This window comes from Cololabis saira, chromosome 13 (genome assembly GCF_033807715.1).
Source record: "Cololabis saira isolate AMF1-May2022 chromosome 13, fColSai1.1, whole genome shotgun sequence".
NCBI classification, from domain to species: domain Eukaryota; kingdom Metazoa; phylum Chordata; class Actinopteri; order Beloniformes; family Belonidae; genus Cololabis; species Cololabis saira.
The window spans coordinates 10,123,125-10,139,243 of NC_084599.1; the positions used below are offsets into that span (position 1 = coordinate 10,123,125).

Sequence of the window (16,119 nt, forward strand, 5' to 3'; positions counted from 1 at the left end):
CCTTTAGTTGAATTTACGACGAATGAAGTTTTGCAATATATTCACATTTTCAGACCTTCACCTGTATATTATGACATCAATAAATAAGAGCATAATATGTGTCCGTATTGGAACACAACTTTTAATTCCCAATTACGGAACAATTCCGTATTTCAAGGGACGGGTGGCAAGCCTACTTCAACCATGTCAGGGCCGTGCTGTCATCCCAATGTTTACTGAGCTACTGAGCCCCCCCCCCCCCCCCCCCTCCCCGACTCAAAGATGGTGCAAAATGGGGCTGTAACCCCTCCAGACTTACCAGTGCCAATCCTGCTGTGTGGCGATCTTCTGGTTTACCCCAGTTGGAGGTTTTTAGAGAAGAAAACTAAACATGTTTAAGGCAATTAATGTGATTAGCACCATCTAAACTGTTTTTTTTAGGTAATATCAAAGGTGAAATCAATCATCCATCCCAGGCCTCAGCCTCTAGCTCTCTGTTTATACCACTTTAAATTGTTTGTACTTTCTCCACAATTTAGATTTCAGTCAGCTCCTCATGGATGATGTAGGAGCCTGCTGACAAACAGTATATGCTTCTTAACGTAGATATATTATTTTTACAGGCTTTTATCATTATTATAGTTTTAACTTTGGCTAGTTTAGTTGGGAATAAAATAACAAAACTGTCCTGGCTGACTTGGAAAAAAAAATAAACAAAATGAGACCACATATGCTTTCATGGAGACTGTTAATACGCTTTTACATCCTTCAGCACCACTAGGACTGGTGTGTTGCACTTTATGCTGCAAATATTCAAAACGAAGTTGACAGTCAGCGAGCTCTCTGAAAGGAGTCATTTAAGCTCGCCGATTCGCCACACTAGAATGTGTTTTCAGCGGGGTTCCTGGGTACCGGCCCTGCCTGGAGATGGCAGTGCCTCTTGGTTTCCCAGCAGGCAGGAAAAGCTCATGTTCAATGCGCTCCCAGAGTAATAATACGCTCGACGCGATTAACACGGTTTTCCTCCACGGACTCCTAACTGCAATTTAGCCACAAATTTGTATTGCGGTAAAGAAAGCAATGAAAGAGTGATTATTCATTTATACATAAATACACACATTTGGCACTTCAATAACGGCTCTGTTTGTTTTTCGGAATGAAATGTGCGGCGCCATATTCCTGCATGGACCGCGTCTGTCATGACTGTTATGGTAGTGACATTTTTAGTGAACTTTCCCACCGTCTTTGTTGCTCTTTTCCCCATCTCAAACACTTGATTGGCATGACTCCTGAATCATGTTGCTGTATGCTATATGTTATGTAATGTTAACCATTTATCTCTGCAGTTTTTAACTATCCTGTAGGATATTTTTACTCATGTTTCTGCAATTTTTTGTTGCTGTCAAATGGAGCAGAGGCTATAAAGGTGTGATCGTGTCACACTTTTTCATTTTTAATTTCTACTCATGGAGTTCGGCACATGTCTTTTGCATTTGACCTTACTGTTATTTTTTTCCAGCTTTTTAAATTGCCAGACATAATGTAGAGCTTTAGTTTTTTCCAAGTTTCTTCAGATTACCATTATCTGAGCATATCTCATGAATTTATTCATTGATGATATGTTATGGGCAGAAATATGTGCCACTAGAAACTGAATTTGAATAATTTATATTTGAATTTGAATTGCTCAACTTGAATAATTGCATTAAGAAACTGAATCTGAATCACATAATTTGAATTTGTATTGTTTAATTTGAATCATTGCATTGAAAAACTGAATCTACATTCAGTTCTCACAATTCAAATTCTGTTCTTGCAATTCAATTTCAATTCTACTGTGCCAGACATCCGGGTCTTCCGGAGGAAGAGCAATTAAGTGCAGATACAAAGAACTCCTTTTCACGTAGCCTACTATAACCTCTATTTTCTTTCAACGATATGAACGACCAATTGGAGCTAGATATTTCTAAACCTATTGTACTTTCTCTATTCTGTGTAAAAAGTGTAGATTTATATCTTGCCGTTTTGTAGAAAATTTTCAAATTCAATTATTAATTATTCGAATTCAGTTTCTAGTGGCACATATTTCTGCCCATAGATATGTTTCTCAAAATGAATCATCATTTTTGAAATTTTAACTCACGAGGGTGAACTCTTAAATCACCTCTTTATGTTGAGGCTTTTATTTTGGTGTTTTGGCCAACGGGAAGACAAAGTCAAATATCAAAACCTGAAATATTTGTTGTTGTAACGAAACTTCAGCTATGATACTGGCAGCATCATTACCCTGAAGCATTCGAATGTGATTTTAAAACCTCCAGCTGGTTTTGGAAACGCTGACAAACCCACATCTTATGTTTTGGTATGTTAAAGTTTGCCCATTTCTTGCACACAACTTAATCAATCAATGAGTGACAGATGGTGAAAGCATCTGTCTGAATGTGGTGAAAGAAGCTTTTTGTTTCATTTGCAAGCTTCATGAGGACCTGTACATTGTGTGAGTAAAACTCTCATACCGAGTCACACCGACACATACACAAACCCACAGATCAGCATGGTCACCCAAAACGGCTCTACCATGACAGGCTTGGGTTTCGTCTATATTAAATGGAGGCTCGGTGAATAGAAGGCCCTGCCTTTGCTGTTTGAGTGAATGAAGGAGAGCAGGGATGAGAGCCGAGCCTAAACGTAGCTGAAGGCCCATTAGACGGATGCTGCCACTCTCTCCTCAGTCGTAACCCGACCTGTCGGCGGCGGGCCTCAGTAAAGGTCAGGGGACAATGGACGGTACAGACTGCAAGGTTTCTGTGATCAGTTGAAAATTAGGTTTTATTGAACTGAGATCAGCTTTCCCCAAATTGAGGGCCATACTTACAAGTGGTAAAAAAAATCTTTGAAATTTCGCTGACATGTAAGGTGAAACGTCATGACTCATGTTTTGTCATGTTTTGACCGGACTGAATGCTTCATTGTTTGAAACTTTGTTCTCAATGGTATTAATGAGCGCTAAGCTAAAGTCTCCATGTGTTGATGTCACGGTGATGCTGAATAACCAGGTGATTTAGCAGTAATCAGTAAACTCAACTATGCCTATGACACCTTGTACCTCCACTAGGGCTGGGCGATATGGACCAAAAGTCATATCTTGATATTTTCTAGCTAAATGGCGATACTCGATATATATCGATATTTTTTCTGTGCCATAATTGGGGTTTCCCCCAAAGCATTATAGCATAGCATCTCTGTTAGCTTCATTTTTTTCTGAGGCAAACCCTTAAAAAAACAGTCAGTTTTAATACAAAGCCTCGTGCCAAATGTCAGACAGGTTCCTTTATTAACAGAGGTCTGCATAATATCAAAATGTATAAAACAAATGAAATAAAAATAAACTGCCTGCATATATAGAATAAAAATGCTTCTTGAATAAAATAAAACAAATATCCATTTCCTGCATAACAATTCAATTAAAATACACTGTGCAATTAATACAATGTAGACAGTAACAGGCAGACTTTTCCACTGAGGTTGACAGTTGTGCAAATAACAAAACATTTGTGCAAATCTCAAATAAAACATTCAAGTCAATTTGTCACAAAATAAGCTATATCAAAATCATAATTTTTTTTTTTTTTTTTTTTTAATCGATATAAACGATATTGTCTCGTTTGAAATATTGCGTTTGAAAATATATCGATATATATTAAAATCTCGACATATTGCAGCCCTAACCTCCGTACACAACACGTCCCCGCAGGGTTTCTTGACATGGACTGACTCGCTGATCAGCCATTTTTTTCTGCTTATAGGAAGAAGAGGATATGCGAGAAGCATCATGAATGATTCACATGTTAGCAAATCTGTGGTGTTCATTGCCTGAGTGCTTGGGATCAAATGAGCCAAGCTGGGTCAGATATGAGCTTGTTTTCACTCAGTGTCACTTGTCAGTCCAACTCACTATACAAAGCGTAGCACTTATATGGAGCTATGCATTACAGCCCTTTAACCGAGGCTGAACCGTATGGCACACTCCAGTTTCCCCTGCAATTAAGATGACAAGTTTAAGCCACGGGTGTGCTCTCGAGCATCTGCGTCTTTTTCAAGTACGTCGCAACAACAAAGGGTCTTGGATTGGCAGTGTAATTCAGAGTCATGGAAAAATGTTCACCGTTACACCTCCTGGGTTCTCAAGCATGTCATTTTTTATTGAAAAGAGGGTGCATGCAGTTGCAGTGTAAAGTGAGCTACTTCTTTGTGAGTTTGTATGGGACGGAGAAAAAGAATGGGACGACTTACATCACATGCAGCAACGCCAGGTAACACAGGTGAACTATCAGTAAACAGCACGGATGAAAACTTACAGCCGACACCTAAACATCTGGGAAGATGAGTTAGTCCTTTATAGCAGCGGTTCTCAACTGGTCCAGCTTGGGGACTCACCATCACCCCTACATGACAAGCTGCAACCAAAACTGAGGAAAATTCTCAATTTATCAAATGTAGTTCAGTTTAAACTAGGGCTGGGCGATATATCGAGATTTTAATATATATCGATATATTTTCAAACGCGATATGGTACGAGACAATATCGTTTATATCGATTTAAATTTTTTTTTTTTTTTTTATGATTTTGATATAGCTTATTTTGTGACAAATTGACTTGAATGTTTTATTTGAGATTTGCACAAATGTTTTGTTATTTGCACAACTGTCAACCTCAGTGGAAAAGTCTGCCTGTTACTGTCTACATTGTATTAATTGCACAGTGTATTTTAATTTAATTGTTATGCAGGAAAGGGATATTTGTTTTATTTTATTCAAGAAGCATTTTTATTCTATATATGCAGGCAGTTTATTTTTATTTCATTTGTTTTATACATTTTGATATTGTGCAGACCTCTGTTAATAAAGGAATCTGTGTGACATTTGGCACGAGGCTTTGTATTAAAACTGACTGTTTTTTTAAGGGTTTGCCTCAGAAAAAAATGAAGCTAACAGAGATGTTATGCTATAATGCTTTGGGGGAAACCCCAATTATAGCACAGAAAAAATATCGATATATATCGAGTATCACCATTCAGCTAGAAAATATCGAGATATGACTTTTGGTCCATATCGCCCAGCCCTAGTTTAAACTTCAGATACAGAATTAAGTGATTTCATGCACAAACCTGTAGGCTAATAAGAAAAGGGCAACAACTGAGAAGTACTTTCAAAAAGAGCATTACATTTACCTGAGGAAAGGAACACGGGTCCGCGACCCACCAGTTGAGAATCACTGCTTTACAGTAACATGTTCAAAATGACACCATCTGTTGTAAACAAGTAGTGAAAGAACTCCAGTTCTGCTGGTTTGTTCTGCTGTATTGTCTAAAATCCATGTAAAAGTGCTGGACCATGGACTGGAACATCCTCCTGTCGTCCTGTCTCCAAAAACACTCCCCAGGGATCCCACAACCCCCCCACCAATACTGTTTGCTTTTGTCAGTCTCCTGCTCTACACACTTGACACCTCTTTAACTTTTGGGATATTATTCTGGTATGTGGAAAGTCCAGTCAGCATGCTGCAACATGTGAGAAACTTTCAGTTGCCATGGTAACACATCATAACAAATGTTGAGGGAAACCAGCAACAAACCAGGAGCGCATCTAATGTTTTCAAATGTTAAAAAAATTATTTAACAACAAGAAATTGTCAAGAAAATCCAGTGAAACACAAAGTTGGACCAGAGCTTCTGCACAAGTGGAATTTTTGCCACTCAAGTGGGACACACGATATACAGAATCAACATTGCATTAAATTTACCAGCTTCACATGGATTGATTTATTTTTTCCTTTTAGCGTGCTCTAGAGCAGTGTCTCCCAACCTGGGGTCCTCCCCCCCTGGGGGGGCGCCAGAGATCTCTGGGGGGGGCGCGAAACTTTGTCTGCTTTGAGGATATGCAATTGTAAAAATTATATTTATATGTTAAATGTTGTTAAATAAATAATAAATCATAATAACACACCTAATGGAATACTCTAATCCAAGTCTGTATAAACCCACTTAGAAATATATTTTGGTCATTTTAAAATACTAAGTTATTTATCAGGATAAAAACTTAAAAAAGTATTATTATATAATTATTCCACATTTAATCATTCTACTACTCCGACAGGTTGTTAAAGGAAAAATGTTAAAAAATGTTGCTCTCATATTAAAAGAGACATTTTTCTGAAATATTTTTATGTCCCTGCAATTATTTTTTGTGCGTATTTTATACATTGGTGACACAAAAGGAAGGTGAGAAAAACAAAGTACAGGGTAAACCAAAGAGAAATATATCAAAAAAACATAATTAATGTTAATTTTTTCAATTAAAGGTTTGTAACGAATAACTTTACTCTTTTGCTGCTAGTATGTACGGGTCGGGGGGCCCGGCTGGTCTTAGACACAAGTAGGGGGGGCTCCAAGGAAAAAAGGTTGGGAACCACTGCTCTAGAGAACAAGGTTATTTCTCCTGACTTGTCCTGTGTACACCTGTCAGCAAGGGGTTGTGTTTATGCTGCAAACACTGTAAGCCGTCTTCCCTCATTCCACAGTTCGAGGGCTGCAACAAAGCGTTTTCACGTCTGGAGAACCTGAAGATCCACCTGAGGAGCCACACGGGCGAGAAGCCATACCTGTGCCAGCACCCGGGCTGCCAGAAAGCTTTCAGCAACTCCAGCGACCGAGCCAAGCATCAGCGCACTCACCTGGACACGGTCAGAAATGAAGTCTCTGCTTTCTCACCTCTCAATGTTTCACACAAGCAGATTGATGTTTAACCTGCTTAACATCTTAACATTTCTTCTTATTTAAATATCTTGCTGTTTAAGTGTTCATATTTTGTCATATATGGCTACCATTGCTTGATCAATTAAATTTCGTTTTTCAAGTAACCATAAGTTCTGCTGTATACGCTCATACTCCATCACAGTTTACACCTTTAAAACTGTGCCGGCATCCTAGGTTTGCCTATTTTCACAGCCTGACAGAGTTGGAGCTTCATTTGATGTCAGTGGCGTTGTCAGCTTGTCTGCTCTGACAGTGATGTGTCACAGATCCTTTACAGAACAGCGCCATGACTCCAGGTTGCTGTTTGCACTGTAACGCACTCGGATTTGAGGCTGCAAGCTCAGACAGAGCTCTGCCTGTTTGTCTGACCCGTGAAGGAGGAAGGAAAGGTTGAGTCAGCCACCACTGCCACTCATCCTGTTGCCTCACAGATTTACCACCCACTTTATCACCGTACCCACACCAACACATCCATGGAGCATATGAGTCGTTTTAGCTCAAATGATGTGCCAAATTCAGTTGGTTGTTTCCTTTGCCTTATATAATAATGCTTCTAAGTACTTCATTCAAATCACTGAAAAATATGCACTGACCTGCTTTAAATCCACCATCCCAACCAACTACTTGATCATTTTTTGATTGAGTCGTACAAACGTTGCATGCAAAGGAATTATATCGACTTTTAACCAGATGTTTACACGAAGCCAAATTTAGTTACGTTTTTGCTGCGCTGAGCTGTATCCAGTCAAGTTAAGTGACATTAATTCAGTTTATCTACCCCAAAATCTAATTTTTATTAGGGCTGAACTGTCTGAATTATACACAACCCTCATTTCGGGAAATGAAAAATTCCACAAAATGAAAAAAAAGAAGAAATAGACAAGACTCCAGGATGGCCAGACAGGTTCCATATGTCAAGTTTAATCTCTAATATTGAAAAAAATTCTGAATAATTACTGAATGATTCAATTTAAAAGTGATGGGAGTAAGGCAAAAACATTTTTTCCTCTTAAGTTGTTTTGTGAGCCTTAAAAGGAAACAGATAAAAGCACACACTTTGTTGTAGTGTTTCATTGTGGTCAGAAATGGTCAGAAACATCGATTCGAGCTGGAAAATTGCAGCAGAAAAGAAACCTGTGCAGCTCAATATTATTTTCTCTTTCATCCACTAAATCTCATTCAAAAAAGTAGCCATATAAATTCATGTCAGCAGTGTTTTTATGATATTTATACCATTTTAATTGTTTCTGTATTTGTTATTGGAAACCTGTTGTGGATTTCCATCAAAGTAGAAACATGAATGCAGACTTTTATTCTAATATTGGGTGTAGGTTTTGCTTTGCCGCTCACACTTTCCACAATAGGCCAAATGATAGAGTTTATTGGGGACCCTGATGCTTATGGCTTCACATTAACACCCGGCTTAGGTCTTCGCCGTTCCTGCCAAACCATCAGTCCTGCCAGAAGCACTTCACGTCCAAACTTTAATAATCCTTACTTTACACTGAAGTTATACTGGATTTTTAAGAATTTATTTCAATTGGAGATTCTGTGTTTTATTTGGTATATAACTTGGCTGAGGTGAAAGGCATTTTTAGCACCTTGGAATAAGTTGTTTAGTCCCATGTCCCATTACACATTGTTAGACAACTTTTATTGCAGGAAAAAAACAACAACAACAAAGGGATACATTCTTAGTGAGCTGAATTCCCAGTTTTAATATGAAATAAATGTAGCAAAGCCATAAAAAGTGTTTTTTTGTTGTTGTTTTTGGTTTTTCTCTCATGCTACATCATCTTCTTTCCCCTTCAGGCTGCCAGTTTGACAAACAACTGACATGTAAACTAATGCTCGTTACATCTTTGATTGACAACTTTCGTGGATAAAAATTGTACCTAGAAATGTGTTCATTTTCCAAATGTGCAATAATAAAGTGTCCTAATACATTTCTTATCCTCAATGAAGCATTACAGCTCCATCTATGTATGAATCGTACGCCATCAGTGTAATAAAGAGACTAAAGGGTCAAATCTGTTTAAAATGTGGAATGCCACAGATTTTGCCTGTTAAAATATCCTTCATCTGATTGTCTTTTCTTTTTATTCTTTCTCTTCTCTTCCTTTCTACTTCAATATTATGTGTCTATCCCAGCTGAAAGGTAGGCCTTTAACTTACTCTGACAAGTTTCATATTTATCGTTTCCTAATTAGGCTTCTTACTCTCACACTTTGTCTTGTGTCATCTTTAGCGCCTCTTATTCCCCCCCGTATCTCTGTTCCTTTTAGAGTAGGACATTTAAATGCATCATAAATATGAAATATTTTCCTGTCCTCACAGAAACCGTATGCGTGTCAGATCTCCGGCTGCACCAAGCGCTACACAGATCCCAGTTCTCTACGCAAACATGTCAAGATTCATTCAGCCAAAGAGCAGCAGGTGCATAGAAAGGTAAGAAACCGCATTACATTGGATTACAAGATAAACTAGAAAATTTCAGGAAATTTTGATATGGACATGCCCTACTGCCCATTCGGGCATGCATGGATTTTGACATAAAATTTCCTTAAATTCCAGCTTCATGAAATTTGAATATGTTGAAGTCCACAGCGTGCTGAGTCGGGGAACATTTGTACGATGTCTCTACGATAACCTGTTGCCTAGCAACAAGCGTCCAAAGTCAAACGGAAAAAAAAAAAAATGAAAGGTCAATATCACAAAAACTTTAATAATTGGAAGAATCAGGTTGTATGGTCCTTTAGTGCCAATCGGGCCGAGTATTTGAAAGTTTGAACGATGTCTCTACGATAAAGTTCGGCCGAGCAATAAGCGTCAGAATTTTCGCCTTTTTTTTTTGCTTTTTGGCAACTAGCGTTGCCACGGTAACTCCTATGACTGAGAAAAGTAATGCCCATCGAGGCACGATGGAGACGCATCCAACGATGTATGGCATGCATGGGTGCACGTTCCGGTTCGGGCCGTATTAACGGATGAAAAAAAGTGTGGAATAAGAATAATAAGAAAAGGGAAACCTTTTCTAGATACTATTATATCGCCTTCATTTTCATGTTTTTCCTCGTTTTTACGGCCGTGTTTTATTTTTTGGGGATTCTTTTTTGCACATCCGAGCGGGGTCATGCTGTACACCCGCTGGTGCGCAGTGGGACTTTTGCGACTTTAGCTTGTTAGCAAAATGCTAGCAACATTGCCCTTTGGGCCATTCTGGACGATTGCAATATGGTCATGCCATTACTTGGCCAGCCCATAACTAGAAATATGCCCTAGCGATGTATCAAAAAAGGCGTCGTTCCTGTGATGTATTGAGATGATAAAACATTCTTTAATTTCCCTAGTTTTTGGGTAGGTTATTTAAAAAAAAGAACAAATATAGCTCTGACTCTAAAATACAATGCAGTAAAAGACCATAATTCATGTTTATTGTCACATTCAATTCAATTCAATGTACTTGTAGTTAAGAACTTTTCACTGAAACAAAGTAGTAAATGTTACATTTAGTTTGGTTTAGTTGTCGAAAGTCCTAGTAGTTTGGCGTTCCCCTTGGCCTCTCAACATGAAATGGAACAGAAGTCACGGCAGAAGACATCTAGAAAAGGTCACACCCCCATTGGACAGATGTTTAGTAATTTGGAAACAGACTGAGACCTGAAACTTTGATTCACCTGGTTCTGGTCCCTGATGAAAGTTTTCCTTCCTTACCATGGAATAATAGAGCTAGGATTGTTTTAACTCCAGATCGTTCCTTTAACCAAAGCAAACATGCCAAGTTTGAAAATCCCATCCCATTTCATGATGTAGGTATTTTTCTTTGCCTCTTTGTTATAGTTTTTGATCTTTTCTTTTCATTGTTTAACATTTAAAATTTTATTTTTATTTTAAATTTTATTTTGAAACTCTTCCCTCCTTGTGTGTTCTGATGAATGTTCTGTTGAATTTTGTTTCGTGACCTTGTTTCACAGCAGGTTTCAGTTACTTACGGCCACACACCTGCAACGTATAATTTATCAGCTCCTTCAATATACACACACAACAGAACCACATTTCTTTTATTCCGTAGTAGATCCTTGGATTTGTTTTACTTAACATTATTATTTTGCCAATGATTGATTTTTTCCTGCTGTGATCCGGTCTTTGTTTTGGATTTGTTCTTCAGACTCCCTGCAACTTTCAGGGGTTCAAAATTTGTACTTTATGTCATTAAAAGTTATTGATTTTCCTCACCTGCCTTCTTCCTGAGTTTGGATCTGTGTGTGGGTCTCGTCGTGTACACGGCGTGACAGCAAATACATAAACTTGGATTTTCCCTGTCTAGATGACAACAAACAGAGCAGCTGGAAAATGTCCACATTTTAGTCCAAACAATGATTAACACTTCAGCTCACTGACGGTTTTGCAGCCTTTAATTGTACAACCAGCGTGACATTTAGACCCTGCTGTGTCTCGGTTCTTTCGTATTTTATGTTTGTGACTCATGTTAAAATCAATGCCATTCGTTTTCTAAACTGATATGTTCACATTTCAACAGCAGCTAAACAAACAATTTTTGTGTCTTTTTCCCCCCCAAAAAAACAACCAAATAAATTTAAAAAGAAATAGTAAACTAAATAATATTATAGGCCTATTAATGGTACTGAGATGATGCTCAGTACCTGGTTTCTTTCATATGCAGATGTATCCAAGTAGTTGTTTTTTCTTTGTTAGTTTTCTGCTTCTGGATATATTAGTCTGCTCTAGTTTTTGGACAACTTTAAAGGAGCATGAGGCTCCTTTTAAGAAATGAGACTCTCTAGCTCCACCCTTCACCACGACGGCCGTTGGGGGTACTGCAGCCAACAGTGAAGCCGGCACGGGAGAACGGGGAGAACGTGCATGCAGCGTCATGTGACGTCACATCCGCAGGACAGCAGGGGAGAATTGCAGAATTGCAGCACATTTTGCAGCACACAGCCTGTTCAAGGCAACGGAGAGATACACTAGAGGAAACATTCTTTTTGGTTTGGAACGCTTCATCTGACATTATTACTAGAAAACTTAAAATGTATACGGATTTTTTTCATAAATCCTGCCTCAATCCTGCCTCAAGCTCCTTTAAATCTCAAATTCTCTCAACTTCAGGGCTTTGCTTTCATTTGGAAAAGTGGCACATCACGCTTCAAAATTCATCTGTAAAAGGGTTATTTTAGTTTTATCCTTAAAAAGTTGACAATATATGTGAATAATATAATCCATAACATAAGATTTTAAATGCTCTGAAAGATTACGGCCACCACTGTAACAGCACTATATTTTTTCTTGAGCAGCCCTGAGATAACAGTAACTTGTAGCTGCATTGACGATTTGAGAACAGGACAACAAAGTACACAGAAAGACTCGTTTATATAATCAGTCTGATGCGTATTATCCACGGGGCTTGATTGTGCAGTTCTGAGGCTCTGAGCAGGGTGTGGGGGGTATCTTTGATAATCATTTCAACAGCAATAAATCAGGTTTGAGCACATTTCATCATGCTCATGGTCAAAAGCTCTTTCTCTTCATGACTGGAAGTGGGTAAATAAGAGAGAGAAAGGGCTCATTGTTGTGTGAAAGGGCTGGATAGTGGCAGGCTGGATGATGTGTTCCTTTGCTTGGCGTTGTAAAGGGAAACACATGTGTGCTTGTAGCATTGTTAATAAGCTGTAGTGCAGAATACCCCAGTGGCCAGATGTTATGGACAAATGTCAAACAAACGCTCTTACTCCACTCTTAGAGTTGGCCCAGAAAAGAAAACTGTTAAGTGTAGCTGTTGAGAAAACAGAGCCTCAATTACATGAGATGTAAAATGTTCTCCGGGAGAATCTCTATACTAACATTGAATATGCAATATCTTAATATGAAATCAAATGTAGGCAATACCGGCTCTAAAACTGTTAAATGTTATCCTTTCTGATTTGATTGGCACCAACTTAAATTTGAGATAAAGTGATTTGGCCACTTGGCTCATCGCTACTGATGGTGCACGTGGTGATAATCAGAATGTAGAGTTGGTGTCTGGATGCTAAAAAAAAAGACAGCCGTAAAAAGAAAAGAGAGAGAGAGAGAGAGAGAGAGAGAGAGAGAGAGAGAGAGAGAGAGAGAGATGCATGCAGATCTGCACTCATATACTGTACATCTACACACACACACACACACACACATATATATATATACTTGTACATATACATCTACGGAGAGGGAGAGGTACACATACCTGCAAATACACTCTTATTATAATAATAATAACAAGCAGCGATGAACGGGCCCTCACACTCATATATAGTCCCATGACACCACCCACGACTCTTTATGTCAAACCATTCAAAAGTTATGGCAGAGAAAAGTTTTCTAGGGGGCGCTGTTGAGCCGTTAGGCCACGCCCATTAATGCAAACCATGAAATATCAAATTTATCACCAGGCCTGGCTTGGTGCAATATTTGGTGACTTTTGGAGAACTATCAAATATGGACCAATCAGATGAAGGGGAGGCGCGCTTTTTGGCGTCTAGCGTCGCCACGGTAACACTTTTGAAAGAGAAAAGTAATGGGCGTAGTCGCAAGATGGAGACGCACATTTTGATGTATAACACACCTGGGTGCACGTTACGGTTCGGGCCGTATTAATTGCCGAAGGAATGGCATAAATTGCGCCATAATTACACGATTAATTCAAAATGGCTGACTTCCTGTTCGGTTTCGGCCATGGCGCCAAGAGACTTTTCTTTAAGTTGCGACATGATACAGGTGTGTACCGATTTTCGTGTAAAGACACCCCCGGATGCCCCTCAGGCCCCACACCACGGCAGGGAGACCAGGTCCACCTGCGGCCCCCGGGCTACCAGCCCTGTAAGGGCCACACCCCTACTGACAGGAGCCCCAGTAGTTAACACTGTAAGTGACTGAGATTTGCTGGGAGATGTGACATGACAGACCCAAGTCAGACTACAATTATCTGACCTCTTTATCTTTATCTCTACCCAATTTCACATCGTTGTGGTTTGTTGTACCTCGGAACTGGGGAACACAATTCTGAAACCAGCTGTTGTAAAAACAGACCTGGTTAAAAAGGGGGCTTTTGTCCTACATATGTGTGGTATTTTTGACAAAGCATCAGCTAAAAAGTGTGAAGCAATCTCAGATTTGGCTCTGAGTTGCTAGTTTGATAATTTACGTGTAACACCCAAGGCATGAAACATGATTCAAACAGAAGAAATATCATCTTCATTTTCATCATCTTCATCGTCAAATTATAACGATAAGAGAAAACATAAAAAACACACATAGAATCCAACCTGCAAATGAAAAAAACAAAAAACTGAAGTTGTGTTTTGTTTTTATTGCTATTGTTGGAAACATGTATTTATTGGTGTGTGTTATGCTTTTCAGCTCCGGCCCTGCCCTCACCTGGAGCAGGATGTCCTCAGCGACTGTCTGTCCATGCAGCAGCTCCAGAGCTCCGCCTCCTCGCAGCACCTCTACAACGGCAAAGACGGTCGTTCACCTGCGCTGGGTCCAGACATCTATACAGGTGCACACAAATGCTGGCCAACAGCCTGACAGTGTAACGTCTTCCCCTCACAAAGGCATTAAGTCATTGGATACTAATGTCAAGTAAACCACTCATTAGTCATTACCTGTAGTTTAACAAAACACGTTGAAGAAGAAGTCAAAGTAAAAGTCAAACGAGCTCAGAGACTCAAAGTGTTATGTGTGCTGGACAACAGGTGCTCAAAACATGTCACATTGTACTAAATTGTAGCGTTAAGCTGTTAAAGGTTCTCGCTGATTTTTCTGTTCGAGAGTAAAACTTGGGCTCCAGGATGCAGGAGAGTGAGTTTTTAAAGCCAACAAAAGCTGACCCTGCCCCTCCCACTTCAAGGACATACACAGACTACCTCTAAAATATTAACTTCAAATGAACCAATCATACCATCTAGATCAGGGGTTGGCAACCCAAAATGTTGAAAGAGCCATATTGGACCAAAAACACAAAAAACAAATATGTCTGGAGCCGCAAAAAATTAAAAGTCTTGTATGTATAAGCCTTAGAATGAAGGCAACACATTCTGCATGTATCTCTATTAGTTATAACTGGGGGAAGATTTTCGAAATGTCAAGAAAAAAGTCGAAATGTCGATATTAATGTTGAAGTAGAATCTTGAGAAAAAAATCGACATTAAAAAAGTCGAAATGTTGAGAAAAAAGTCGAAATTTCGTGAAAGAAGTCGAAACGTCGAGATTAATATTGAAATCTTTGTTAACAGAAATGTTGAAATGTAATATTTATTCTACACATTTTTACAGCATTGGAAAACGTTCAGAATGTTTGTGTCATGTTTGTCCTACAGAAACCACATTAACTCAAAAAATATATTTCCCTCCCCCATCTATTTCCATTTTCAAACATTTTTGAAAAAGCTCCAGGAGCCACTAGGGCGGCGCTAAAGAGCCGCATGCGGCTCCAGAGCCGCAGGTTGCCGACCCCCGATCTAGTTAAAGTAACGTTCTGCCTGTAACACAGAAATGCATCTTCCGTGGATGCCATATTTTGAAGAACTTGTACAGCTTACTTAAATAGCTTAAACAGCTTACTACTTAAATGCTACACTGCAGATGTTGGAGGAACCACAAACCAGTTCAGAGAATCAGACTGAAGCTTGGTGGATTGAAGTGACACATAAACCATCTCACACTGTTCAGGAACCATATACATGAATATTTAGAGAGTTAGATATTGTGAATTAATTTCGTGAAGGGCCGGTGCTGCACAGTTGAGTGTAGAGAGCTGTGCACCTACTGAGATACCAGGAGAAGAGGAATAACCAAGTCCAAGGGTGCTTGTTTTTATGCAGCGCCACATTCTTGCCTTATTAATGATCTGCTAGTTTTACGATCTTCCACAAGAGTGCTAAGGTCAATGCAGACACCGCTGTGAGTTTATGGCAGATGGATGTACTCGCCTTTTTCCATTAGGTCACCAAGATGACATCTCGGTTTCATCAAATCATGACATGAATAAATAAATATAATTTTTTTTATAATATAAAGTTCTTCTTTACAGATGCAATTCAATCCTTGTGCATTTTTTTTGTTTGTTTGATCCAGGTCCTTCTCAAGGTTTCCTCCTAAAGGGGAGTTTTTCTTGCTACTGTTTGACTTAAGGTTTTTCTCCCACTAGGGGAGTTTTTACCTGCCATTGTTTATGTAATAATTGCTCGGGGTTCATGTTCTAGGCCTGTGGAAAGCTCCTAGAGACAACTAACATTGAATTGAAATTGAATAAACTGCATCATTGAGC

At 39.0% G+C, this 16,119-nt stretch overlaps 1 protein-coding gene across 1 annotated transcript in view; it reads left to right on the forward strand.

The window, feature by feature from the left end:
* LOC133458094 (zinc finger protein GLIS1) overlaps window positions 1–16,119 on the forward strand; it is a 100,137-nt gene that overhangs the window by 67,930 nt on the left and 16,088 nt on the right. The window contains exons 5-7 of the mRNA XM_061737637.1: window positions 6,560–6,721; window positions 9,132–9,242; window positions 14,208–14,349. Of these exons, the coding sequence (XP_061593621.1) occupies window positions 6,560–6,721; window positions 9,132–9,242; window positions 14,208–14,349 (415 nt within the window). The remainder of the gene's footprint in view (window positions 1–6,559; window positions 6,722–9,131; window positions 9,243–14,207; window positions 14,350–16,119) is intronic.